At 42.7% G+C, this 27,724-nt stretch overlaps 1 protein-coding gene across 1 annotated transcript in view; it reads left to right on the top strand.

Annotated features, from left to right (window-relative positions):
* The window catches only part of LOC139215560 (retinoic acid receptor beta-like), a 105,892-nt gene that overhangs the window by 61,470 nt on the left and 16,698 nt on the right, over positions 1-27,724 (top strand). The window contains exons 3-4 of the mRNA XM_070846556.1: positions 6,475-6,616; positions 20,534-20,694. Coding sequence (XP_070702657.1) covers positions 6,475-6,616; positions 20,534-20,694 — 303 coding nt within the window. The remainder of the gene's footprint in view (positions 1-6,474; positions 6,617-20,533; positions 20,695-27,724) is intronic.

Below are 27,724 nucleotides of genomic sequence, written 5' to 3'. Positions count from 1 at the left end.
AGGGACACTGTACACCAGTATAATTTTGTAAATGTACAATTATTACGGTTGCAAATTATTTAAGTGTCGCAAAGGGTTGTGTGCCTTGAGCGTTACTTGTGGGTCATTCATTGTTGTGTTATAAAGTTCAAACCTTTAAGGAGGGCACGCTGTTATTTGGGATCTCACCTCACAACTGGGCTGAAATTTGGTACATATCATCAGTTTAAGCAGATGTTCGAAGGCCGCTGCGCTGAATGTTGATTTAAAATTTGGACGCCAACGTTACGAACGAAGCCTCAAACTTTCAAACTATTTGGTGAGGTTACCGCCCTCCTGACTATGCTGCTTTTCAAACTGTATTTGTGTATAGAAAGACCTTCAGCGCCATGAATATATTTTTGATATGTTGATGTTTTTGTCATCAGTGGTTTCTATGGTCCATTGTCCCGTTTTATATTCCTACACAAACAAGGACAGAATGAGGAGTCTTGGGAGGAAATCCATTTAGCAGGTTTAATACAAGAATATAAAAATAATCTTCAAGAAGTGATGCTAGTTGAAGTGCTGTATTGTGCAGATACTGTTGGAGGGTAAACTGAGTTTAGCAGCTCTGCCCTCCTCTGCATCCTTGCGTTCGAGGTGTGATTCATTCTCATTGTGTCCCCACAGCCGAAACCTCTGATCCCATCATTTATTTAGCCTGGCAGCACCCTCCCTCACCCCCGCTGCACTCTACCTTGGTAAACACCTTTGTACAACACTCAGCTCAAGGGTGTCTTTTGGTTGCACATTTATAAGCTTCAAATGAGTAAACCCGCAGGACACGCGCTGGCAAATATCAGAGCAGTCTACAGTCTCAGGTCAACACTCTCGTGCCCTGTGGCAGCGGAGAGGAATGAAAAGCGGAGGAAGACAGAAGAGACGGAGGAAGGAGAAAAGAGAAAATACAGATAAGTCAAAAAAAAAAAAAAAAAAAAAGAAGAGGGAGTTAAAGACAAAAATCAAGGCAGAAAGAGCAGATGTGATGATTGTGTGAGTGTCAGTGTCACACACTGGTGTTTCCCCCAGAGGCTTGTAGAGATGAAGGGCTCTGAGCCACGACATCTGTTCACTTCCGCTGCTGAGAAACCACTGGAGATCTACAATGTTACGCAAACAGCCACTTCTACACACAATTAAACCCTGCATACAGCATACACGCTTTATTTACAACAGTGGCTGGTCTGGTGACCAGACAGTCATTGAATAATATCTATCACCGGTAAAGTTAGCAGCTCTGTCCTGTTCTTCGTACAGACATAACTGAGTTGTCCAGATCGGAGGGTTGAAGATTTGACAAGAGTCTGGATTTCTTCAAAGTCAGTTTAAAATCAATGTGGACCTGTTTTGTCAGAGCAGCACGTCCTTAAGCCCAAACCTGCAAATGTGCAGGATTATTGAATGAGCTGGGTCATGACTGAGATGTTTTACATAACTGAAGTCACTTTCAAATACAAATGGCTTGCTTTCTTAGATTTATGATAAGAAAGTGTTAATAATCCTCACTTTGCAGGATTTGAGGAATCTAGCAACTCCGTCTAACGTTACCCAGGATAGCACTAAGCTCTCTAACGTTTCAATTCATCTTCGTCCTAAAGGTCCTAAAAGTGAAACATACTGTTTGAAAATACCCAAAAGTAATTAATGACGAGCACAATGTGACAGAGGATGCTCTTTCAAAATCAGAATCAGGTTTATTCCTCAGTATATTGGTACATACAATACACAGAGAAAAGTAGAAAGTAGAAGTAAAAACGACAAGTTCTGCAAGTCAAGAAACAAATATAGGAAAGAAACATTAATAAAGACAAGAAATATTTACAATACAAAAAATGTGTGCCTTATACATATTAGCTCATTAGCTAGTTCTCATTTCAGCTGGCAAAATTGGAATGAGGGGCCTTGTTACAAAAATCAGTGGGTCATCTGTCTAATAAAAGATAACTAAACATGGCTTGAGGTGCTTTTATTCACAAAAAACAGTGAGGAAAAGAGAAAGTTGGACGTCCACAGCAAGACAGAAAGAACCTGTCTGGTTCACAACCCCCCCCTCACACTGACTCCTCGTGTGCTTTGGTGGCCAGAGGCTTATAAATGTTAAGCCCCTCCCCCTGGACCAACCAACCGCTGATCAATCAATTATCTTCCCTTTAAACAATCAGCTTCACTGCCAGTTCTTACATGAATCAAAAATATCACACAAATATCACTACTTATAGGCATCACCACCTCCCAGTCAAAGGCCTGAAATAAACCCCAACGCTTTGACACACAGCTTCATCAGTTAGGTAACATCACCTATCACCCGGTTAGAGATGGTACCTTCCGCCATCAGCACACCTGCAGGGGACCTCTGGAGCCTCTATATAAGCCAGCACTATGCTTTGGCTCTGTTTTACACCCTGAAACGTGCCGTCCACAATCAGTGACAGAGTCTCCATCACAGGCCTGTTTTTGTCTTGCTTCCTAATAAATTCAACACTGAAGATACACACAGATTCACTGAAGCGTTCTGCTCCTATAAATACTGGTCTGAGTGGGCCTCAAACCTGCTTGACATTATGTTTTTGATCACTTGGGGGCCAACTCCACGAGCTGGAAACAGCATGCAGACATATTCTGACCACGTCCAACAGTCACAGAGCAACATTTGGATTCACGTCCACCTGATGACTGTCTCACTCTCTTTTTGGCCTCCATCAACTACTGAGAAAATATGTGGCTCTTTAGCAGCTACATGCTCCACCATGTTCACCAGCTAGTTGCTGACTTTGAGTTTTATGCCTCTACCTTGATACAATGGACACAGGTGGAATTCTCTGGTGCTCACAGCATTGAAAATGACATTTCAAACAGTTGCTAGCCATGCTTTCTGGCATGAGGTAGTTTCCCTTTTACTCTGGATAAACCCAGAGTGACTGTATTTTCAGTGGAGGGTACCAGTGAAAACTGTTTTAGAAGTAGCCTGATTAGGCCTTGCTCCAGCTAACGACTTCTCAGGTTGAACTAACTCATTGCAAAAGTTGCACTGCTGATCATATAACAAAGTGTGTGTGTGTGTGTGTGTGTGTGTGTGTGTGTGTGTGTGTGTGTGTGTGTGTGTAAACTGTAATATATCCCTGTTGTGGAGGAGGAAACTTTGCTTTGCAGCTCAGGCCTTGAACTGACAACAAACCTTCTCCAAATAGCTGAAGCTCACGAAATGCAAATCTATCTTGGGGAGCCATCTGCAATGAGTGCACAGCACACAAACTGCAGCAGCTCCAGCTCCCAGTAACACCCCCAGCACACTGTACAGCTCTCATCACCCACACATAGATTTCCAAGGCTAAGTGACCTGCATGCTCTCAGCTTTGAATGACATAAGTACCTGGGCAGCCTTGGGTTCTGCACCCAACCTGAACACACTTATATGGAGGCTGATGGGGGTGTGGGCTGCTTCCACGCTCATCCATCAGACCCCACAGGTAATGTCTACGAACACACTCGGCTTACATCAGCCAGGATAAAGGCCTCTATTAAGAAAATGAATAATACCAACTGAGGGGAGGTGACCTCGGACTGGTCACATGTCATCAAGGCTGAGACACGATTGGCTGCTTACGGTTTGTATGTGTGCTACTGAGGGGGCGGTCCAGAGGTTGACGGATGGTCGAGGCCGCGGCAAGATGGGCTACAGAGTCAGCCGTTTCAGTCCTGTGATCTAATCTGTTACCCATCATGCATCCTGCTTCACTAATGAAAAGGCAAGGTCTCATCTGTCACAGGCAGCTATGGTAAATGGAATTTCAACCCCCCCCCCCCCCCCTTATACTGAACAAAGCTCCTCAGGCACAAATGCCTGCAAACATGTGCGAAAGGGCCTGGATGATGGACGATCATTGCAGAAGATCCCAGAGCAATGGCAAATTAATATCAAGAGGAAAAAATTAGTGAAGACTGTCTCTCTTCCTTTGGATGCTCCTCTGCTTTCCGTCACTTCGCTCAGCAACAAACGCCGCTCTTGCACTTTCAAGGAGGAATCACAGTGTCTTCATCATTGCTCTCATTCAGGCAGGCAGACCAGTGCGAGCGAACGTAGCACACGGTTACATTTGGTTTTAGATGAAGACGACTCAAAAGGCTGGTCTCTGGATCAGAGAAGCGCGGCGGCTTCAAACTGAACTGAAGTGTGTGCTTACTGTGTTGGCCTTGCACAGGCTTTTGATGGAAGGCACAATGCTGATTGAAAAGTTCCTTCCAAGGTCAGACAAATGTAAAGGCGCTGAGGTCCTGAGCTAGATCTGAGCGGACAATGAGCTACTAAAATGCTTAATGTAATACGAATCCTAACTACACAACGCGAACACACAAGTCCTTTCAATGCCTAGAAGTAGCTGCTGTAAGAGGACGCGGTTCATAACATGTTACAGTGAGTAAGGTTCTCTTATGATGATCACAGGCCTGGATATACTTGACATAATGAAATATGAAAAAGAAAAATGAAAGAAATGTTCTACAAGCAGTAGATTGTTTTATGAACATGTTTTCATGATTGTATATAATGTATATTTGGATGTCTTTAGATATCAAAATCATCACTTAATACTATGAAGTATATTCTAAAATATACAACACAACTTATACACTGTGGCTTTTAAAAAAAATCTAATTATGCTTTGCATTCACTTGGCGAAAAAATAGGATTTTACCAGTTTATACGTTTTGCAGGAGCTGCTGTGAACGCCCCGTGAGACTTTTCGCCCCTTCAGGCTTAGCTAACACGGCACCACACAGAGCTGCTGAGGACTGCTGGCCTCCGTCCACGCCTTTCTTACACATGCTTTTGGATTAGGATGAATCAGCCCTTAACACACCTGAAAAAGTTTTTGCTGACAGAGATCCAAGCACAACTTCAAGATGAGTCATCAAACATAAATAATGTCTCACAGGAAAAGAAAAGAGAGGTTTAGATGTAAAAAAAAAAAAGACTGTTTGCTGCATATTCATCGTATAGCAAAAGTTAAGTGAGAGCAGAGGGGCAGCGGATTAGAGCTTGTTTTTTTTTTATCTCACTGAGTATTAAAGCCCTTTCCTTCTCAGGATGTATTTCGCTTTTTTGGTGCACCTTCCTTTGTACCCTCCTCCAGTCCTCTGAATTGCTACCCAATCAATCATTTGATTAATTGGAAATGTTATGAAGTAAAAACTGTGTAAAATGGTTTTTGTATGGATGTAGGTTTATATATTGGCGCTTTTCCACTAGTACCTAATCGGCTTGACTCGACACGGTTTGGTTGGTTTTCCATTACATTTGAGTACCACCTCAACGTGGGTGGGGTCATCATAGCAAGGCGGGCCGAAACTCCTCCGACGTCATTTGTATGCGACACAATACACAGCACACAACACAACTAAGAACTCGTTGGACCGCGGTGTTGGTTTACGTGCAGCCATTTTCCATGTTTCGCTAAATGCTAAAATCGCCCGGTCGCTGTAGCAAGGGTTTTAAAAATGGCAGGCTTGATTCTTGTGATCGAGTCGCTCTCATGACTCATCCAGTGACATCACTCCCTGGTACCTGGTACCAGGTACTATGCCTAGTGGAAAACCAAAAGGGTCGAGTAGGTACTAGTGGAAAAGCGCCATATTTAGTGTACATCATAACGATGACTGAACATTTCTGAAATTCAAGGACATTCAGTCCTCCATTAGGGTTTTGTAACCAGTGGGGAGAACTTGACCCTCGTGGCTACGCGTTTGGGTTTTCTTTTAATTTTAGCGAACCAGGAGTTAAAACTGAATCCACTGTGAGCCTGATGTGGATCCATGAGCTCAAAGTGTACTCACCCTTCGCTCAGTGCAGATCTCTACCACTGTCACGAGGGTTGACAGAGTTACTTGTTTACTTATATCTTCTCTTAACATTACAACATTGACTGAGCCCTGACTAAGAGCCACTACTTAACTGCTGTACCACAGAATTACAATAACGGCATTCTTTTAAAAGAAAAGTGGCTTTGGTCTTCCTTAGAAGCTCAATGTCACCTTGTCAAGTCCAGACACGGCGCTCCCCGCCCGCAGCTGAACCAAAGTCCTCAGTTATTCTTCCATACTGCACCAGCAGCCTCGTTGTTTGATACCCTGAGGTTCTTCGCTCTGTTCCCACTAGTAGTCTGTTTCTGAGCTTAAATCCAGCATTTGAAGCTCCGCAGAGCTCCCAGCAGGGACACGCAGACCCCTTTTTCTCTCAGCCTTAATGGCAATGAAAAAACAAAACATCCAGCACATTGTTATATAGACTGTTGCGACGTTATGATATCCAGTGGCAGGAGAATTTCAGCTGAGCTGTGCGGATGTTTTAGAAAATAGGTGGCTGCATGAGTTTGGAAGCAAAAGGAGGTCAACGTTGTGAGACCTATTCTTTTCATGAAACCCCCCCCAACCCTTCTGTCTGTGTGTCTGTCCCTTCAGGGTTTTTTCCGCCGAAGCATCCAGAAGAACATGGTGTACACGTGTCACCGGGACAAGAACTGCATTATCAACAAGGTGACGAGGAACCGCTGTCAGTACTGCCGCCTGCAGAAGTGCTTTGGAGTGGGAATGTCCAAAGAGTGTGAGTTTCAGACCCATTTCACACAGTGTGCTGATACACAATTCTGTAATGAAGTGCACACAGCAGGTGTTGGTCTAATGATCAATGTTAAAAAAACTCAGATATAATATAGAACATAACATAAATCTGTAGCTTCTGTTTGCTAACAACAAAAGGTACAGCCAAAGAAAAGCATCCAGCCTTATAAAAATGCTTGCTAACTAGCTTACTTAGTGCAGTCACAGTTAACATGTCATGGGTTTCTATCCACCGGTCACTTTCAAAGGCCTTTAACCCTGACAAGAAAAAAATTCAGATTTTTTATTAATGAAAATGACATTTAATTTGAAATACCAGTGAAAAATTGTACCACAGCGTTATACTGACGGCCCATTATTCTGAAGCCTGAGGAGTCCAGAAAATGTCGTGGTGGACTGAAAGCCCATTTGTCTGGCAGCCCTAACCCTAACGATACAGAAAAGTAAGCACCAACAGCAATAATAAAGCTGTGTAGCCTTACCCTGCAGCACACATGTAGTGATTATAGTGACGGGAGTGCACGCCAGCTGAGGTACAACTTCCACAATTTTTCCACAACTTCGGAAATTTGTTTGCAACAGTAAAAACACTTGGCAGAGCAGAGCAATGGGTGTTTTCAGGGTAACGGACATTTTTCCCGACTATTTCGGGTTTTGGTATACTGAACCGAACAATGGGCAGTCCGTGTGCAAAATACAATCAAAGGCAGGGTTGGGTATCACTGGAAATTTTACAATATTTGCACCAATACAATACGTGTGTTTTGACAGCAATGACAAGCCAATGTTTTTTTTTCGAATTTAGAAGAATAGAAAACAGTTTTAACCATTTATAATAATAGAACTTTTTCCACACACTAAACATACTAAATAGTTTTGAAAAGGTAAAATTTTGAAGGTGAACGCTTACAATGTCAATGAAAGGTGCAATTACAAGCAAATTTGCATGGAATCAAGAAATCGATGTGAAGACTCGTCTATATGTTTTGAATATATGCTTTCTTTAAATGATAGTAAATTCTGTTGTTCCTCTTGAGCACAAAATCGAATGATATTCTTCACACTTAAACACCCAAAAGTGTCCAAGTGTTCAAAACTTATACTGGCTGTCACACACACACACACACACACACACACACACACCTCTGCATTAACATACAGTACATGACCAAAAGCACAAATCAGCCCAGCTCATTAAAACCATCCCATCATGCTGTAAGTAAGGAGGTGCATTTTGTCAGTACTTATAAAAGGCTCTTAGCAAACTTGAAGAGACACTGTGCAATAAAGAATGTATGAGCACAGTGCAGGGATGCAGCTCCCCTTGCTAGGAAACAGATGCAGGAATGCAGTAGGGAATGAATTGACTTGATCTATTTAAATTAGCCAAATGAGCTTACTCCACCACGTCTTACACTCCAAACTCGCCCTAATCTAACACTCATTTCTTAGACATATTTTGGATTTCCAGATGCAAATGAAATCATCAAAAAGAACATCTAAGAGGAAAAGTCACCAGCATTCATGTTTGAATCTTGGGATAACCTCATTTTGAGTCATTACCAGTGCGGTATCTTCACATTTTAATCAGTTAGTAAGTAGGTAAGAGCGGCTCTACCTGGACCCGCACACCCACACAGGTGTTTTCAATTGTTAGACCTGTGCAGGTTGAGGTTGGGAGGAGCAGGTGCATCTATTTCCATCCACATATGCAATGTAAATAGTTGGTGGAGCTAATTTTCCAGTCAGCAGTCGGCTGTCAAACCTCAGATGGTGCAAAAAGAATGTAGAAAACATGATGGAATCTGGGGTTGTCTGCCACCATCTTTCCATCTCCCCAGTGGAGCAGAAGCTTCAGTGACACTTAAGTCACTTAAGACACTTAATTCAAATCTTTTTCCACTACACTTTGTGACAATTTGCTTGTATCAATGCACCCACATTCTTCCTCAGTCGAGTGTAAAAACCTTTTTGTGACATGTACATAATTATCAACATACACAAAACCCATACATTAACCCCAACCGTCCTCCTCACATCGACTGTGCTGCTCTTCGTTCTACATTGCCCTTTAGTGTCTCATGCAGATGCTAAAGCGTACCTTGTTGTGCCAAAGGGGGGTGACAAAGCTTCAACCTGGAACGACCTGGGGTCGAGAATGGTGCAAATAACAAAATGATGCCTGAATTCCTTGTAGGGTCGTGGCATCGCTCATAATGGCTCACAGCCACGCTGTCACGTTTTAACGGCACACTTTAATAGAAAAGAGCCTCTGTCAATGTTTTTAGTAACACCTGCAGTCCAAATATCTGCTGTGAAACAAACCCACACATTCAGTGTCACCTCAGTCACCTCAGTATGTTCCCTGCTGTATGGAGACTGTGTTCACAATTGTTTACAGTGCACACTGGAGAAAGTTATTTGCAGTAATTGACTGCAAATGCAAAGGAATAAAGCAATAAATCAAATGTAAATCAAATGTAACACCTCTTTTTCACTGTGAGCTGCCATATTTGCAAAATGGGCTGCAACAAATACATATACAGTCATTTGCCTGTTATATGTTAGAATATAGACGTGAAGAAAATGTGTTGTTTAGTAATATGAGTACGCAGCGTTGTATCTGTCAGATAAGATCTCATCAGCAGCTGGCCTGGATTATCTGTAATGGCTTTATTGTTATCAGTATGATGTAGGGGTGATCAATCATCTGAGTTAGAGCTGCTGCAGTGAAGTGGAGACTGGCCAGTATGTCAGGCAGTGAGGGGGAGGAGCAGCATTTACAAAGCCTATCCAGTGGGATCTGAGAAATCCAAAAAAGTAATAAAATCTAAGATGTTACTTTTGCCTCTAATACCAGAGATTTCAGACAGTCTGTGTTAAGGAAGTACCAGTGAGTCGCTGCTGTCGGTGCCCCCATGTTCCCCCAGCTCCATTGTCATCCATAGGAACAGTTTGCATTTCACAGGTTATTGGTGTCCTTTGATTGCATCAGCATTTATAGTTCAGGTCCACTTCATGCTCCATTAGCCTCAAGAGGGGGGGGGGGTGTCATTCCTGTCCCTTATGTTGTTACACACCTCAGCAGAGGAGTCATGGAAAAGATGATTTCTTGATATCCTCAAGCTAAGCCCCCCCACAGGTTTCCTGATGAGAAAGGGAACTATTACCCTTTCTCTCTGTTGATGGATTGAGGCGGTGTGCTGGTGTCTTCAGCCTCCTGCTCTGAACAGCACCTGCTCAAGGACTGTAGGGATCAGGGATCATCAGGAAGATCCACTAAAGACCACATGTTTCTAGAGTTTTAATTATGGAAGGGTCTGCTTACTCATCATGATTCATATCCACGTCCTGTTGTGTACATATCTAGATATCCAGAAATACTTTGTAACTGCTGGTCATGCATGAATGTTCAGACAACGTCAGGGTATCACCAAAAATACCAGGAGTCCCCTGATGTTTTCAGCTGTTCCCAATAGCTGTAACTGTGTGGTATGACGATAGAGTTATTGTGTGACAATAGAAAAATGTCTGTCAAATTTGCTTTTGTCCGTGACTCCAGTCCGGCTCCTGGGCAGCGCACCAGCACAAGTGGCATCACTTGATATTGTTTTGTTTTAGCCAAAGAGCTGATATTTGTCCCAGGAGGTGGTGTAGACCAAAACAGAATAAAAAGAAAGTGAATATTGGACTTAATATTCACATATTGGGCTAAAATAATAAAAACTTGTTTGCAGCTTGCTGTGTTGGCCAAAAATACATTAATGTTGCTTTACAGCAGTGACAGGCCAAACCTTCTGTGATGCTTTATTAATTACAGCTACCAGTCAAATAATGCTAGTTCTGTATCTGCCTACATTAGCTGTGTGTCATTGATGTGTTTATATTCAATTCATTTGCCAAGCAGACATTTAAACGCATGCTCAGGCGTTGCAGAACATTCAGAGGGGAAGGCAGATTTCTTCTTATCGAAGACTTTTTGAATAGTTCACAGTGACTGTCAGTGTGAAAATCACGTTCCTTATATGTAGTGGTTGTTTCGTAGTGAAAGTAGGGTGCTGAGAGCTCAGGTCTGAGGCCTGAGTCAGATGGAACTGAGTATCTGCTTTTGGACACTCCACTCGTGCTATCATGTGCCTCTGGAGATAACTGGACTGCTGCTTAGAATGAAACAAAGGGGGCAATGTTTTGCGTGTGTGAGTGCATGATTGTGTCTATGAGTGACTGAGTGTGTGTGTGTGTGTGTGCTGCACCAGCAGGTATGTGATTTGGTGCGTCATTACACGAGTTGTTGTCTTTGTATTTTTTTTTTTTCCAGTGGTAAGTGGTCATGAGTCACATAACGTCATGAGCACTGAAGTGATTTGTTATTAAGCTGGGGAATCTGCAGAGGAGGATGGGGGGGCTGTATGGACGTGCACTCTGTGTCTGTTATTAGCTGTGTGTGTGTGTGGGGAGGGGGTCTCAAATATTACGTGAACTGGTAATGATACAGAGAAAAGAAGAGTTTGAGTGAAATGAGTATTTGAAGGCTAGAATAATGTTATTGTAATATTCCAATAAATATCCAACATCTACGGTTAAATTCGTTTAATTGGCAAGAATTTCCTGTGTGCTCAGGGTTTTGTCCAAAAATAACAATCTAATGTTTTTAGGTACTGTGTCTGCAGTCCCTGAGCAAAATGAACCTTGTTGTAGTGGAGGGCAGTATTGTTGGTGGATGTCTTCTTCTTCACAAACATCTGTGCAGTTTTATAACCCAATATGACAGCATGAAGGAGTCGTCCACAAACATCCACAGCATTTACACTGTTCTCATTTTAATGAGATCAGTTCTCCTGAGCAGCTCCAGGATCAGCTGGTCAACTTACTATCATAATAGTGATTCTGACTGGTGTGTTGGTATTTGTGATGATGGAATAACAGAAGTTATTCTGTCTTGTTCAAAGCGTGTTAATACAATATTTCTTTTTCCTCTCTCCTCAATGAACACTCGTCTGGTTTGGTACAAAGTCCAGTTCTCCATGTCATGAGACTGTTATTGAGTAACAAGCTGATAATTCAATAAAATCCAACCTATATAGTGGATTTTATTGTCGGATGAGAAATTCAGGTCGATAAATCAGATTCCACACCATCAAAGCAAAACTCAGCAGGTTTAGTGATGGTGTCAAATGAATAACCTGCATCATCATATTAAGAAGTTAAACATCGGAGCTTTTTTGCCACAGAAGCATCGAGCTGCTGCTACAACAGAGAGTGAGCTAGCTGTAAGTTAGATAACTGTGGAAAGCCTTTAGATCAGATGTCTGTGCTGGATGTGGTGTCGTCGTGCCTCTGCCTTCCTGCTCCAAGGTCATATTTTTTACAGTGCAGGTCTCCCATCTGACGACCCCCCCCCCCCCCTCTCCTCTCCACCCCCTTGTTCCATCAGGACCATTACCTTAAACTCACCGCCGTGGTGACAACAAAGAATCATCATCAATGCTCGACACCCACCTGGTTAGCGTTAGAGATCGGCCATGTTAAGTGCCGTGGCGAGCAGCCCGGGCCGCGCCACGTGGCCTCCAGATAGATGGTGTTTATTTACCTTTGCATCTGTTCACTCAGAGACACACTGTGCAGAGCTCGGCAGCACGCAAATGGCTGGTCGGTGGCTTCTTAAAACGGCTGCTGTCCACGCCTGCTGCAGCGGAGCCACACAACCTGCTGATAAAGCAGCAGAGCACTGAAAACAATCATCACGCTGCACCGGGCGGCTGGAGGCAGCTGTGACAGAAGAAATAGAGAAGAGGACAAAAGGCAGAGGGTGGGACATCGCTCATTGACTAAAGGAGGTCGAGATGAGTTTCTCGGAAAGCCGAGGGACGAGAGTGTGACAGTAGGCGTCACTGTGAAGAGTGTATTTAACAGCGTGTCTGAACTCCACTCAATGACCCTTCTTGTCTCGGTCTAACACTCTGGAGAGCACTTCAGGAACACTCGACTTTCGCTCATTCACAGCGCTCCCTCAAAACCTGAAAAGGATGGAGGTCTGCTAGCAAATGCCTCTCACACACACACACACACACACACACACACACACACACACACACACAGCACCCTAGATTGTTTCCTCCAGTTTCCTCCTGTCAATAATGCATCTGTATTCAGATTGGACTGATATTTAACCATCATACCACATATCATCAGCATTTGTTAAAGCATCAGATAATTATATTTCAGGTGTAATTTGTAACATGTAATCGGACTGTATTTACAACCTTTGAACGGATCACAGTTTGAGAATGTCCACTTCTCCAATTTAGAGAGGCAGACAGGAGTCCTGGCATGAACAGCATGCAATGAACAGCTGTGGACAGGGCAGCAGGAAAAGCCAAAAAAAAAGGCCCAGTATCAGTAGCAGCATCTGCTGATCTGCTTTACATTGCCATCAGACTGCCCTTTGACAGGGAGCTGCAGATTCTCACTATTCACTCTGCCAGACTTCATTGACCAAAACTGTGATTGTACCTTGTGGAACAAGCAGCTGCAGGTCTATCGCTGCCGTGATCGGTTCGTTTTTTTTTTGTGTTATTATGTGACTTTGGTGTTTTAAACGGTCAGTATGGATCCAAGCTAATGTGGTAGCTCATTGATTGAGGCAGCTGGTAGACTAGCAACTCCTATGTTCTGGAATGTGAAATGACTGTTTTTGTCAGTGGAGTTTTGAAGAGAACGAAGAGAGAAGAAGGGCTTCATTGGTAAAGGCAAGCAGTACACTGCTTAGCTTCCATGCCAGTAATCCTGCCTGAGGATCTGTTGACTCCCATCTATTGTACGTAGAACACTGACTATTAATAAATACCTGATACAACCCCACTTCAAATAATCTGAACTATCCCCGTAATGATTATGTATTTTTGGTTCTCAATAATAGATTTAAAAAAATATCTGTATATTGATTGGTTATATTTGCGACCCCTAGTCTTTTAGTGATGCACAAGCCATGAGAGAAAAGCCACATTCAGATGAACGGGCGGCACAGCGTAACAAAGCACAGTCTCCTCGTTCATTTCAAAGGACACTTGAATTGACAACACGGGGTGCCGTCACAGAAAAGAAGACAAAAAGTTGGCATCTGATACTCACACGTCCTGGACCGTATTTCATCATCTCATCGATGCCGGAAACAACACACCCACACCAATGCACATTATGCCCCCTTTTTTACATGCAGGGCCTAAGAGGTCATAGAATTTTACATAGAAAACAGAGTCCAAGCAGTGCTTCTAGACCAGTAACGAGAAAAGAGCAGGTACCTTTCATGTGGAAGTCAGGAGCAGTGATCACAGCCACTACATTAGGAGGAGTCCCTGCATTGCTTGGGTTCCCTCTGCCCCTTTTGTGGGTATTAAAAAGCCATATATTTTCATGGCCTCTTGTCCGATGCATCATTTGGATGTATCTGCTCATGCTCGCAGTAATTTGCTTGGAGTGCAGTGGTAATTGATTGCACTGGGCGGGTGGGGGGCTGCACTAGCCACATCGCTGTCTTCCTAAATCACATCTTGTGGCTCGTCAGCCTCTGCGCGGACCGCAACCCCCTCTCAAGACGCGGTTTGTCGCCACACCATGACAAATTACATAAACACACACACACGTGAACAGATTGTGTGCCACCCCCCTTTCTATACCGTTATTCCGCACCATCCCCCCCATCTGTAGGGGTGTGTTCTTTGGGTGTTGTGTCCGTACAGAGTGGTTTATGAACTGCCTGGTTCTGCTTTCACCTTACCACGTCTGCCCTCTGTTGTTTACTCTACTTACTCACTGACAGGAGTGTATTGTACAGAATTAGCTGTATCTTTGGCAGATCAGGTGTTGCTCTTGTAGATGACACTTAGAGCTGTGTGTTTTTCTAAACATTGTGAACAGGATTTTTTTAAAAAAAAGCCCTTTAGTTGTGTCATTTTGGCCATGACAATAGGAAAATCCCCCATCACTCACCTATAGTAGATACAGCAGTTAGATTGAATGAGTAAGGCTCAGGTTAGTCCGACCTCGTCCTAAAGCTGCAGTGTTTATAGCTGTTGGCTAACGACCACACTGAAAGCCTGCTTACTGTCTCCCCCCCCCCCAACAAACATGGCCAATCATGGCGAGAAGTGGTAGTGAGTCAGGGTCATTCTGTACTTATTTTATTTAATTTGTTTGGCACTATTTCTCTGCTTTTCACTTAGAGACACTTTATACACACTTAGAGACACTTTACACTTTTACACTTTGTACTTTGTATTTAACTTTTGTGTTGTTGTGCCAACTTTGTACTGTGGCAAAGTAATTTCCTTTGGGATCAGTAAAGTTGATCTTATCTTACTGGAAACAAGCTTCCCAATATTTAGGGAGATTTTTCAGTGAAGTCAAAAGTCAAATGCACACAGCAAACTGCGCAAGAGACAGAAACAGATGCGTCACGAACGCGTTCTATTTGACGTTACTTTCGGATGAATTTGTCAACATGTAACAAATTAGAAAGTTTATCATTTGGCACATGTCAATTAGTGCTTATAGCACACAGCAGACGTGTCCAACAGTAAGAAAACATGTCAATCTGTGAAAGAGATGCTGACATCGTAGGTCTTTGTGATGACTCCACGCTGGGAAACAGGACAGTGGTGCGTCCCAAATCATTGATGGAGGTCATGCCATTACACAATGTAATATCAAATCTGACAAATTTTACATGTGGTACCTGAGATATCGTATTTCACATTTTGAAACATAGCTTCCACGTGTGCTTTCTGTTGAGGGCAGTATGTTGCATTGTGCATTTATTGCTCACTTTGCCACTTATACCCTCAGTTTAGAAGCCGATTTGAAGTGTGCTATCTTTTCCTCTTATCGCTTGATTTGAATCCCATATCTTTTCTTTTATAATGAGCCAGTACTGGAAGTGCACCGTGTGGCAGATCTCTATTGCTCCAGTCAGAACGACTACTTCACAGTCCTCTCTATTGGCTGCTGCTGTGCTCGGTGATTGCAGCTCTCTGTGCAGCACATAGAAGGAGGCCCAATGCTCTCTGCCCTCCGTCAGTCAAACCCCTTCCACTGCCCCCACACTGACATTATAAACCGTGACGAGAGACAAGGTGAGGATCAATTCTACTATGACTAGTTTCATCTGACATCTTTGAAGATTATCACTGTCAAGTATGCAGCAGGACCGTACCATCAAATGTCATATGGTATCTTTTGTTTCATTTGTGAAGTTAAATGTAGTCATTGTTTATCTGCATCCCATTTGAGTCTGTTCTAATGAAGTCATTTACATTGTCACTGTCAAAGTTTGCTTTACTAACTATATAATAATCACAGTTGATGTAGTGGAAAGTACATATACACACCCCCATACAATGGACATATAGGTCACAGATGTAGGTCAAATTGTATGGAGTGATTAATGTCAGCAGTGACAGTAATCAGCACAAGCCCGTGGCCGACCAAAACATACAGTCTAATACTACGAAACAGAAAATTATATCCACTCCTCTTTCATTCTGATGCACTGAGATGATCGGATGCTGTTGAGGCTGAGCATGAAATGTGAGATGTGGGCGGATGTCCAAGCCAATATGTCAGGATTAAACAGATGCAGCATATGGACGCCCCGGTTCTGACTGATTTGGATCTGAGACTGTGTGCATTAAAAAGCACTGACATATTTTGATAGAATCCCAGCTGTATGATATTTTGGGCTCTTTTACTGAGTTGTGCTAATGCAGTTAATATACACCATTTCAATCAAGAGAGACAAGTTTATGGTAGTAAATAAATAAAACACATGAGATATTCTGAGGTTAATGCCTGGTTATACACATTACACACATTATACACCCACTATAATTGGTCAATATCATAACCCTTTTGCGCATCAACAGTCGGAGAGGTGGTGCTGGGAAAGGTCGTGGTTGTGTGTTAGCATTAGCATCAGTGGGCAGTGTGCTGCAGCTCTTTAAAGGACCAGTATGTAGGATTTAGGAACTTCTTGTGATGCAGATTGCCCCTAAACCACTCACCCCTGCAGAAACTACGGTGGCTGACGAGGATTCACGCTCCTTTGCTTCTTCTTGTGCTAAATGATGAGTATAACGTCTCTATTCGTCAACATTTGGGTTCCCAGACTTCTTAGTTCTTAGCATCAGGTGAAAATAGTTATGAATACAATATTCCATTTTTGCTGACAAGGACCCCAAAGGTCCAGTGGTGTGTGTTTAGTGTAGTTTAGCACAAAGACTGAAACAAGTTTTGTGAATAAGTTAAGAGCATGTAGTGTAAACAGTACTGGTTCAGAATATGTCACAATATGTCAGTGGTCAAGATTTCCAGTGAAAACAGTTTAGCTTTATGGAGATCACCCATCAGTACATGGGCCAGAAGATTGGAGTATATAGACTGCATTAGGCTAAAAATAGTCACCATTTAACTGATAAATGACATTATGGCCATGATGTTGACAAGCCAAACTGAATTATTTTTATGATATAGAGACAGAGATATCTTAAATCATAGTGAAATGATTGTTTTGGTCATTTCAACTAGTGAAACAAGTGATGAACCCAACCATTAACCTTTATGTCATACAAGTGTTGGCCAGCAGTCTATAAGTTTTAACAAATTAATCTATTAGTTTTAACACATAATTCAACAATATAATTCCAGAACTGCAAAGGAAAGTTGGTGCTCATGTGGGTGTGCTCTGTAAACGTTAAATTCACTAGTATACGGCAAGGCTTTCTAATGGATGCATTGAAGCTCCACACAGTCACTTACCACATGTGCACAAGGAATAAACTCCAGCACACACTCAGCCAGCATCCTCTCTCCCCATTGAAGCATGTTTGTGCAATATAGGATCACGAGCTGGCTTTAGTGCTTGAGTAGAAAGGGTTTTATTGTAAACTAGGGCAGAGGATGTGACTGTTGTATTGTCAGCCAAGGAAGGTCCCTTGGGCTGTCTTGCTCTGACAATGGGCCCAGCTCTTTCTCTCCAGCTCCATTCCTTATTATTTTAAAGGGGAGCGTGCAGCTGATCAGAGACTTGTGATGCTTGGATGATCATGCTGTGTGTTGAGTAATAAACCTGGTTGGCTTGTTTGAATCTCCTGCTGTGACAGACTTCAAAGATCTGCAGCTAATGAAGGAAAGGACTCTGTGGACTCTCTCAGGGTGCACTTTACACACAACAAGCACAACAACCTGTTTTGTTGGAGATTCTGCCTGTTTGGTTCAGTGGGACTCTCTCCTGGGGACTTTTGAAATCATTTCAACATGTAATATAATATTCAATGCAAGGCACACTGTCCTCTTATTGTCCAGCTGCCATAATCAGTATGAGAGAATATCTACACTACGTTGGTAAATAATAGTTGATGTGCTCATCTAGATCACCTTCAATTACTACTATGGGATTGCAGTAATATTAAAAGGGACATATTATGCAAAATGGACTTTTTAATGTCTTTTCAACATGAATATGTATCCCAGGTGCATCAAGAGACCCTCAAACTCGGAGAAAAGACCATCCTCTCTCATTTTCTCTTGCTGCATGTTTCAGTAAATGAGTGTGAAAATGCTCTGTTTAGATTCGGTGTGATGTCGAGCCAGAGTTGGCTCTCATCACCGCGGCCCTTTAGGGGGGAAAACACACATAGACTGTACCAGCATCTCCACTTAAACAAGTCCATTTAAATGAATAACATTATGCCAAAGAGGAGCTGTGGAGTTGGTTGCACCAAGACTAAATCCCACATCGCTGAGCTCTGATTTGTTCCCCCGCCATGGCCTGAAAAAGATACTGATAGAAGGTTTTATGGCTCAATGCTACATGCTAATGCTACATGCTGGTGTGTGTGAAATGAGTCACCTGTGTTAGCTTAGCTTATTTAAGGGGCACGAAGCCGACTAGTTTTACTTGCATGAATATGATATTAACCGCTGTAGCCTGATGTTACCAGCACAGATGCTTTCAGGCATTAGCACATTTACACACAGCTTGTTAAAGAATAGCTTGTAGTTGGAGCCGTGTTCTTTATAAGCTCCTAACAGTAAACTACTGGTCGGAGCTCAGGCTACACTGACCGGGCTAACATAAACTAACCTTAACTCAAAGGCTATAATGTAACGCTAGCTAGGTCAGTTATCAGCTAGCACACATACTATTAGGAGAGCAGGACTGAAAAGTCAAATACAGTAGTCCCTCGCTATAACGCGGTTCACCTTTACCGGCGGCCTCGCTGTTTCACGGATTTTTTTAGTGCAATTTTGCATGCTGTTTTTTTTTTTTACAGAGTATGAACGTGCATTGTGTTCTACGTCCTGATTGGCTAAGGGACTGTAGACCGACGTCAATCAATCTCCTCCGTGCCGTGTCTCCGTACAGTACAGAATGCGTTCGGCTTGCCAAATTTACATCAATGTTCAATCGCTAGCAGTGTGACTTTTAAGTGCTGCCTGTTTGCAAGACAAACAAACAAGTCAAACAAGAGATACATGTGAGAAAATGTTAATGCCTGTCTGAGAAAAGTGTCTAAACTGTATGGTGAGGGGTTTTACAGCCTTAAAATATATATAAGAATTGTAAAAAATAAAGCTGACTACTTCACGGATTTCGCCTATTGCGGGTTATTTTTAGAACATAACCCCCGCAATAAACGAGGGACCACTGTATTTCACTGATCACTGATTTCAGTGATCTATCGCCGTTGCTACGTGGCTAAGGCTAGCTCTGGTAATAAGGGGCTGATGGTTGAGCAAAGCACACAAATTGTGCTTGGCTGTCAAAATGCTAAAACAGAACAAATGCAACATGCTCAATATGAGAAAAATAATGTGGTTTTTGAACGTTTTTAGTAGGACTCCTAGATAAAAGTGTGAACATGAAAATGAGCACAGTATGTGTCCTTTAAAGGTACAAAACATAAAAACAAAAATACAAAGTTGTGTTTTTATTCATTGTTTGTCATAATTTTGCTAAAATTGTACACTGTGTATATCCTAGATGGTTTATTAACACATAATTATCACATTATCAGCTAATTCCTAGTTTTGTATTGGCCTGTTTCGGAAACTGTCAATCAGTGGAATGGCATGAAACCATCAACCAGATCACCAGTGAGCATGCAACCAATCAGAGCAACGAAAGGTGACATAGCGCTGAGCATAAAGTAAACTTTTAAACCTCCAAAACCCGGTGGAAGTACGCCAAAAGCATCTTTGTACCAACAAAAGCCTTAAGCACAGTTGTTTGTTCTTCTTTTTAGGACATCACATCAATGGCAGCCATCTTGATTGTCACAGTCATTGTATTAAAAATGGAAATCTGCTTGAACGGGAGGGGCACCAGATGCATCTGCAGAGCAAAAAAAACACGAGGTCACAAATTCATCTGGTTCCCAGGCTAAATTGTATGCGATAAAAATATGCCACATTTGGATGGAAACCTGGTTAATGTCATATTAGTTTACACTTTAGACCTCAGCTTACACAAGCCACATAAAAAGGGCCATAGCTCTAAGAGGAAACTAATGAAAGGAAGCAATTGAGAAAGGCTGCACAAATCCCACAATCCATTTGTGAAACACTTGAGACACTTTAGTTGTTTCCCGTTTTGAGTATTTGCCAATGTCACTGAGCTGACGGAGCAGACTGCAGCTAGAAACTTTGTCCTTATGCAAGGTCTCACTTTATGAATCGACAAATTGCTGCATCTCTCACCAGAAAAGTGCTTACTAGCGGCAAAGTTCTGTTGCTCCTGAAAATCTTTTTATTTCCAACACTAAACTACATTTGCTTTGATGATCAAATCATCCATTTTGCAAGTCATTGTTTTCGCTAATCCTAATCCTCTGTTCTCTTTCAGCTGTTCGAAATGACCGAAATAAGAAGAAGAAGGAGAACCCAAAGCCAGAGCTGGCAGAAAGCTACGAGCTGACAGCCGAGCTGGAGACCATCATTGAAAAGATTCGTAAGGCCCATCAAGAAACCTTCCCCTCCCTCTGCCAGCTTGGCAAATACACCACGGTGAGTTCACCGTTCTGCAATGCCTGGAAAAATCCTTTGGAATTATAAACATATCAGAGCTGCAATGTTTTTTTGACTCTATGACCCGGTTTCGCTGATTGCACCATATGCCCCTTTGATCTGGTCTTGCAAAACTAGCAGAGTGCAAAGCTCATAATGATAATCAATTTCTTGTACTGTACTCTAAATCCCCTTTTAATGCAGCCCGAGAGTACGCCACTGACTGTCCAGGCAGACATCGCCCCACATTTCTTCTTCTTGCTCTTCTTTTCTCAGTAGCTATTGACTGGACATTAAGTGTGATGGAAAGCCAATAAAAAGCAATGCATCATAATGGCACCGTGCAACTAACATATCATGGCTTTCAGCTGCCTCTGGTGAGACGATCTGAGACGGTAGCAGGGTTTGTTTACCCCATATGTTGCAACACAGAGAGGAGAAATTAAAAGAGAGATGTCAGGACTGGAAGACGTTGCAGCTGCCAACCTCAAACTCTCATCAGGGAAATGCTCGCCAGTAAGCAGCTGCCCATCAGTCTGGCTGAGGCAGATCCCAACCCGACCCTCTAGTTTTTTGACATGTCTGAGAAGAGAAATGAATGCGGCTAATCCAACTTGCATCATTATCTGCACGGATTTCGTGCGCTGATGTGCGACGGCATTAAAGATGGCTGTCAAGAATGCTTGTCAGGGTTTGTGAGGGCTTTATTCTCCCGCCATCTCCCAGCAGACCTCAAGGTTGAGAGTTCTGTGCTGTCCCTGAACCTCCCACAAACGCTGGGTCCTGCGCTAAACTAACAACCCATGAAAGGCCAGATAGCGAAGCGATGCTAATCCTCGCAGGACCTTGAAGAAGAATCTCATCAGCCGGACACATCAGGCCCCTTGCTTGTCTAGTCTCAAAGCAGCCGACCCTGTAAAGGACAGTATATTCCCCTCATTTGAGTGACAACGAGCTTCTCTTTCCCCCTGTGGGACGGTTCTGCACTTGCCATGACTCGGTGCGAAAGATGGAGGTCATTCAGATGTCGAGAAAACCTCTAGTGTGAGCTGCAAACCCGTGTTTGGCTGAATATTTGTGACGTGCTGACAGGCAAACGGTTGGAGCTGCAGAACGGCTGATAGCTTGATAGCGAGCGGAGGTAGTGGCACTTTGATTGACAGGTATGCATGGCAGCATTGTTCAGGGAGCTGACGGCGTCTAATGTGTTTGTTTTTAAGCTGACTTACATATAGATTACAGTCAGCGGGAGTAAGCCGTGATTGACACCGGCACTCTGCAAACAGTCTTCTTTAGGGAGCAGCTGGAGGAGGAGGGGGGGGGGTATGTTTAATGGTTTGGTGGTGCTGGTTCTGGAAATCTCATGACACCTGCCAATCATATAAAATACTGTTTATTTTAAGATAAACAAATCCGCTGAGCAGTCATAATGTGCAGTAATGCCTCTCTTGTTGCGGTGATGAAAATCATTCAGTCGCCGACAATAAACTTTGGAGCGGAGATGAGCAAGAGATGCTAAAACGGAGTAAATTGGCACACACTGCAAGCTCTCCGCTGCGTGCAGCTGTACGCTGTTGCTGTCATTTCAATGTACAGTAAGCTTCCATCTCCATAACTCTTTATTTTTCCCTTTCAAGCCCAACACAAAGCTCCTAATCGCTGTAACCCCTCTCTACTCCACCCTCATCCCATTCCCTCTCCCGTGAGACACTTCCTGATTTTACAAAATAAACAGTCTGCATTGAGTCAAAATCCACAGCTGAAAATATTGGGACATTATAGTAAAAATCTTGCTCCCTAGTTGTGATATAAGCCAGTGTTTGCTGTTTGTTGGAGTGGCAGTTGGGCCTCAGATAAAGCCTTAATCTGGATCAGTGGTAATTATGCTTGCTCACAGACTGTGAGAAGTTCCTCATTATTACAAGCGATTGGATCCTGATGCGCCTTTTGAGCCCTCCTCATCGGAAACAGAAGAGGAGCTCCCGTGCCCCTAGATTAGGTTAAAGCTCCAATTATGTGGTGAAATATTCAAATCCTAGTCTGCAGTGATTTAGGAGTTCATTGCTGGGTTAGCGGAGATAGCTGTGCGAGTGAGAGGGCTTAGCTCGACAATGAATAACGCTTCATTGACAGTGATGGTGATGAAAAACGAGCCTGGCAGTTTCAAAGACAAAATAAAACATTAGCGCTCTGCGGGGCCCGGCGGCTGCAGGCGGTGGCGGCGGCGGCGGCGGCTCCTGATGTACAGTACACGGCCCAGCCTGGAGATATTAGCCACATTACAGTTTGTCTGCCGACGCTATTCGTCACAGGTGCCGGCTGCTTTTACTGCCTTTTCGCTTTCTGCATCTGTACACACGAGCCTGCTGATGTACTGCAGAGCGCTCGTTTCTACACTGCCGGCTTCTTTTCTAATGTCGCAACTTGTCTAATTTGTTTGGATAAATGTTCTTAAATGAAATTAGAAATCCCCAGCAACTTCCTTGTTTTCCTCTATTGAATTATGGGACTTGTGTAATTGACTGAGATTGCAGTGGGGGGGGGTAAAAAAAAAAGCATCCAACTGGAAATTATCCCACCCTCCTTCCTCCTCTCAGCTCCCCTTCTTTCTTCGCTTTCCCTCTCCACCCAGAGGGAAGAGCAAGATAAGTTGCTTTAATATCAGCCACCTCAACCCCCTCCCGACATATGTGCATTGTGCAAACACACTATCTCTCTCTCTCTCTCACACATACACTCGCATGTCTCTGCACCTCCTCCTTCCCCATCAAATCGGACGTCAATCAGTAGAATGTGCGTCCGTAGTGCTGTTGTGTCGACTGCAGCTCGTTGTCTGTGATTTAAGCATGGCCCTAATGTGCCTCTCACTTAACCCCAGATCATATTAAATGATCTCTCTCTCTCCCTCTCTGCTGTTCTCGGTCTCCCTTTATCTCCCGCTCGTTCTCTCTCTCTCGGGTGGCCACACAATAGATTGTTTGCTCGTGACAGCGTCCAGCAGCCGCGGTGCCTCACAGTAACAACCTCAGGGGGATTGATGTGCTGTGGAGCAGAGGGCTGCTCCAGCTGTCTCCACAGTCACTTTGGTGGGCTGTTTGGGGCTGCAGGGCGCTGCTATAGTCAAACCCTCTCACAGGGAAAGAGGTCCTGGGGCTGGGCTTAGACTGATGTTGGAGTTTGCCAACATATTGAGTACATATTGGATTTTCAGTAAAGGATGTGATATTGGTCAGTTTTTCCACCAGCTTTTTTTCTTCAGTAGCTCCAGGGGTGTTGGGCTGTAAAACCTGGCTCCACTTCCAGCACACCATCAGCAGCCTGATCTCTGTTGATCATAAACTCCGTCCTTTTCGGAACCAAATTCAAATGAGCGAATGGAGAGACTTTACATTCAACCATTTAAAACTGAAATGCGGTCAGAATTCTTTTCGGCTCAGGTTGTGTAAATTGGACTACTTTCTGGCCACAACTGAATAAAGGATTCAGTATTCCTGCAATGTGAAGTAAGCTTTTAGACATACATAATTTAACTGAATGGTTAGATATGAAAACTTCAATGATAGAAACCACAAAGAAGGATCGTAACTATCTCTTAAGTTTTCTGTTTGTGGAAACATGAAACACGTCCAGTATGATGTGAAATAACAATCTACTTCTTTGAACAAGAGCTAAATTCATGTATAACTTGGATAAAGCAGGACAGCTCTGGCCAAGTGCAATTGCTGTTAAACTCTATTTGGTTTTATTAGATTTTATTTAAAAAAAAAAACATTCACAACTTCCTCCATATTTACCTTTTGTCTATGAGATTGGAAGTTCCCTTTGCACGTCAGCAAATAACCACTACAACTGTAAAAAAGGCAAGGTGTAGCTTAATTCACTATGTAATTCCAATTGTGTCTACTTTGCCATTTCTTCGATCACTGTTAAGCTTCTGCCGGTGAAACTCAACAAGAACAGATTACAAAACATTTCACAATAAAAGCCTTTCAGCAGCATAATTCCTCACTTTTTCGCCTGTAATATAGAAGCAAGATCTCCTGCACACTTGCATTTAAAAGAGATTTATTGGGACCAGCGTTTTGGTACAGTGATATTACTTTCAGGGTTTTGGCGACCAAATTCAAATGAGCCAATTAAGAAACTTTACACTCTAAACTTTAAATATGGCCAGGTATAGGTAAAAAATAATGGTGATGGTATTTTTAAAAGTAACATGATGAAGGTCTCTGAACTAAACATTGTTCCCAATAAATGTAAAGTTTTTTATTGCAAGTGTACATAACAGCGTTCAAGAGTTCTTGCCTATAGTGTAGTTCACCTATGATCTTCTCAGACGCACCCGTCGACCTACAGGTGTGCAAAAGTTCTGCTTTTCCTTGCTTTTTATGTGAAACATTAAAAGCAGGAGATATCAAGTTCTAACACCGATGGCAAAAACGGCAAAGTGGAAGCATTTGGAATGACTGAACAGTGAAAGAGAGTGTCTCTGTTAAAACAAGGTGGAAAGGTACATTATGCTGAACCAACCATGGGAGCTGTAATACAGGTCATTCCGCCCAATTGATGTTTGTATTCAGCCTCTGTTTGTTCATGCTGGCCTCACCTAAAAAAAAAAGTAGCTTTTGAAGAAAAAGAAGCAGGTGAAAAAGATCCAGCTTTGAATAATGTGTAGAAGACCATTGAAGTGACTGGGTTCCAGAGCGGTGCTTGAAGTGGGCTGGTACACACTTTTACATTTTACTCTTGGGTGTATTGTGACTTTTTTTTTGCTCACTGGCACTTCTCACAAGCTCTGGACGATTCATAATGGCTCTGAATAAACTGCGGTACCCAGGGGCACAACATGATGCTCACATGATGTGTCAATACAAACAGCAGCATGTGAATAGGGGGGGCGCTGGCACCTATTTTATTATTTTTTTTCCACTTTAAGCAGAACATTTTCTACCATCACAAGCATAAAATCCAGAAAGAGTATATTTGGCATAAATAAATATATTACACAACACCCCTGTGACTGGCCTGAACAGGAATCTTGTAGTCTAACCTTTTCTTTTGCTTTACACTCCTTAAAGCTGCAGGGCAGACACGCGTGAACTCCCTTGGTTCAACCATTAAAAGTTAAAAACTTGAAAACATGGACTTTACTTTCAAATTCTCAACATTAAATTTTCCAAAAATTGAAAAAGTCAGCTATAACCAAAAGAATTATCACTGCTTCATGTCAAGCTGCAGCTTTAATCAGGCCGTCTGTCAGTACATTCAGACTGAATACAGATACTCTGCTTTATGCTACTGACTTCTCTGGAGTTGTTGATTTAAAAAAAAAAAACAGACTAAATGTCAAAGGAGTTTGTTTGGAGGCGCTAAGCACTCTTTGTAAATGTCGGTTTGCAGTTGTGTTGATGATCTGTTTTATGATCTGTCTGAATTACAGCTGTCATATCACAATGTCAGGAACACTTCTTCTACAGTTGTCTGTTTGCTTGTCAAGCTCTAACCCTGTTACATAGTAGAGAAATTAAAAAGAGGGAAACAGTGGACTCGACAAACATCTAAAAAATGTAATTCTACAAGAAAAAGACACTATCTACGTGACACATGGTCATGGTGACCATTTCATGTTAACACATACATTACCCATCCGTCCTATAGTGAGTGCTGAAAGCGCTCGTATAAGCTGTTATTGAAGTCAGTGGAAATCGACCCATTCTGTCATTTGGGTATGAAGACGTGTTGAGTACTAGGCCAGTGCGCGCAGGTCAGTATCTGCTCACATGTTGGCAGAATTACATTTCAGTAACATAGCTCAAAGATATGTTTGAGGTTATTTAGAAACTGTGTCTCCATTATGTAGTTTGCCCATCAGAGAGCACTGACAATAGGATTTTTAGACTGTATAAAGTTCTGGTCAGTACATCTCAGTTTTAGTATCCCTTTAAAATATGTGACTGTTAAAATGTTATCATGGTCTGTATCAATATGAATATGGTCGTAACCTCCGTCTTTCTTCAAGTATGGTCTGAGTCGTCTCCGTGACGTCTACTGATGTGGTTGAAAGCTCTGCCAGATGATTAGGCTCGATTTAAGATCTGTCAGACCTTTGTACACAGACATTTCTCAGGCATCAGGCCAAAGTTCTGATTCCTCCTATACTTTGGCTTATGATGAAATACCCGCAAAACTATTGACATTCCCATCATCCCCAGCTGTACTTTGGGTTTAGTGCTAGTAAGCAAACATTAACGTGCTAACACATAAAACTAAGGCTGTAAACATCACACAGAAATACTGAATACACAGCGTTAGCATTGTCTGTATGAGTGCGTTCACAGGCCGACGATGCATTACATTTGTTGCATTCGCTCAAACCACCACTATGCCGAAGTTCACAAGGGTGACTGTAGACCGTACTGTGGACTACATTATGCAAGTAAACCGGAATACAGAAAGAAATACAGTTTTCTTGAATTATTTTGGCCTAGTAATAGTCAGAAAATGTCAAAAGCTAAAAAAAAAAAAAAAACCCAGATGTTCCAGTTTAAAAGGTCAAAGCAACCAGAAGTTGTCCAGCCTGTATACAGTGCAGATTCTGTAAGGACCCATTCCTTCCCGATGTTTTAGTGTCGCCGTGCGTCTCCTCCTCCTCTCTGAGCATATGTGCTGTGTCCTTGCTACATGTGGAGACTCATTCATGTAGAACAGATTGGCTATTCCATGTTAACCATCAGAAAACAAACAAATGATCATCAGATGCTCCATCCCCACCATCAGCCAGCACACAACCGCTTTCTCCCCTCACTCCACCCAACAATTCCCCAACTGCCGCTCGTCCTGCCCTCTGTCTCTCTGAGCCTGTCCGTCGTAATATCTTCTGCTCGATGGCCTTTTCTTTCCCTCTTTTTCTGCTTCCTCCTGGCCGCCTCCTGTCATTTCGAATTCAGAGCAGCTCTGTTTAGTGTCGAAAAACTCCGGGGGAAACATTAAAATATTTGCTAATTTTATAAATCCTGATTCTTTGATTGCC

The sequence above is a fragment of the Pempheris klunzingeri genome, chromosome 16, assembly GCF_042242105.1.
Source record: "Pempheris klunzingeri isolate RE-2024b chromosome 16, fPemKlu1.hap1, whole genome shotgun sequence".
In the NCBI taxonomy this organism is placed as follows: domain Eukaryota; kingdom Metazoa; phylum Chordata; class Actinopteri; order Acropomatiformes; family Pempheridae; genus Pempheris; species Pempheris klunzingeri.
This window is presented reverse-complemented; position numbering and strand designations above follow the sequence as displayed.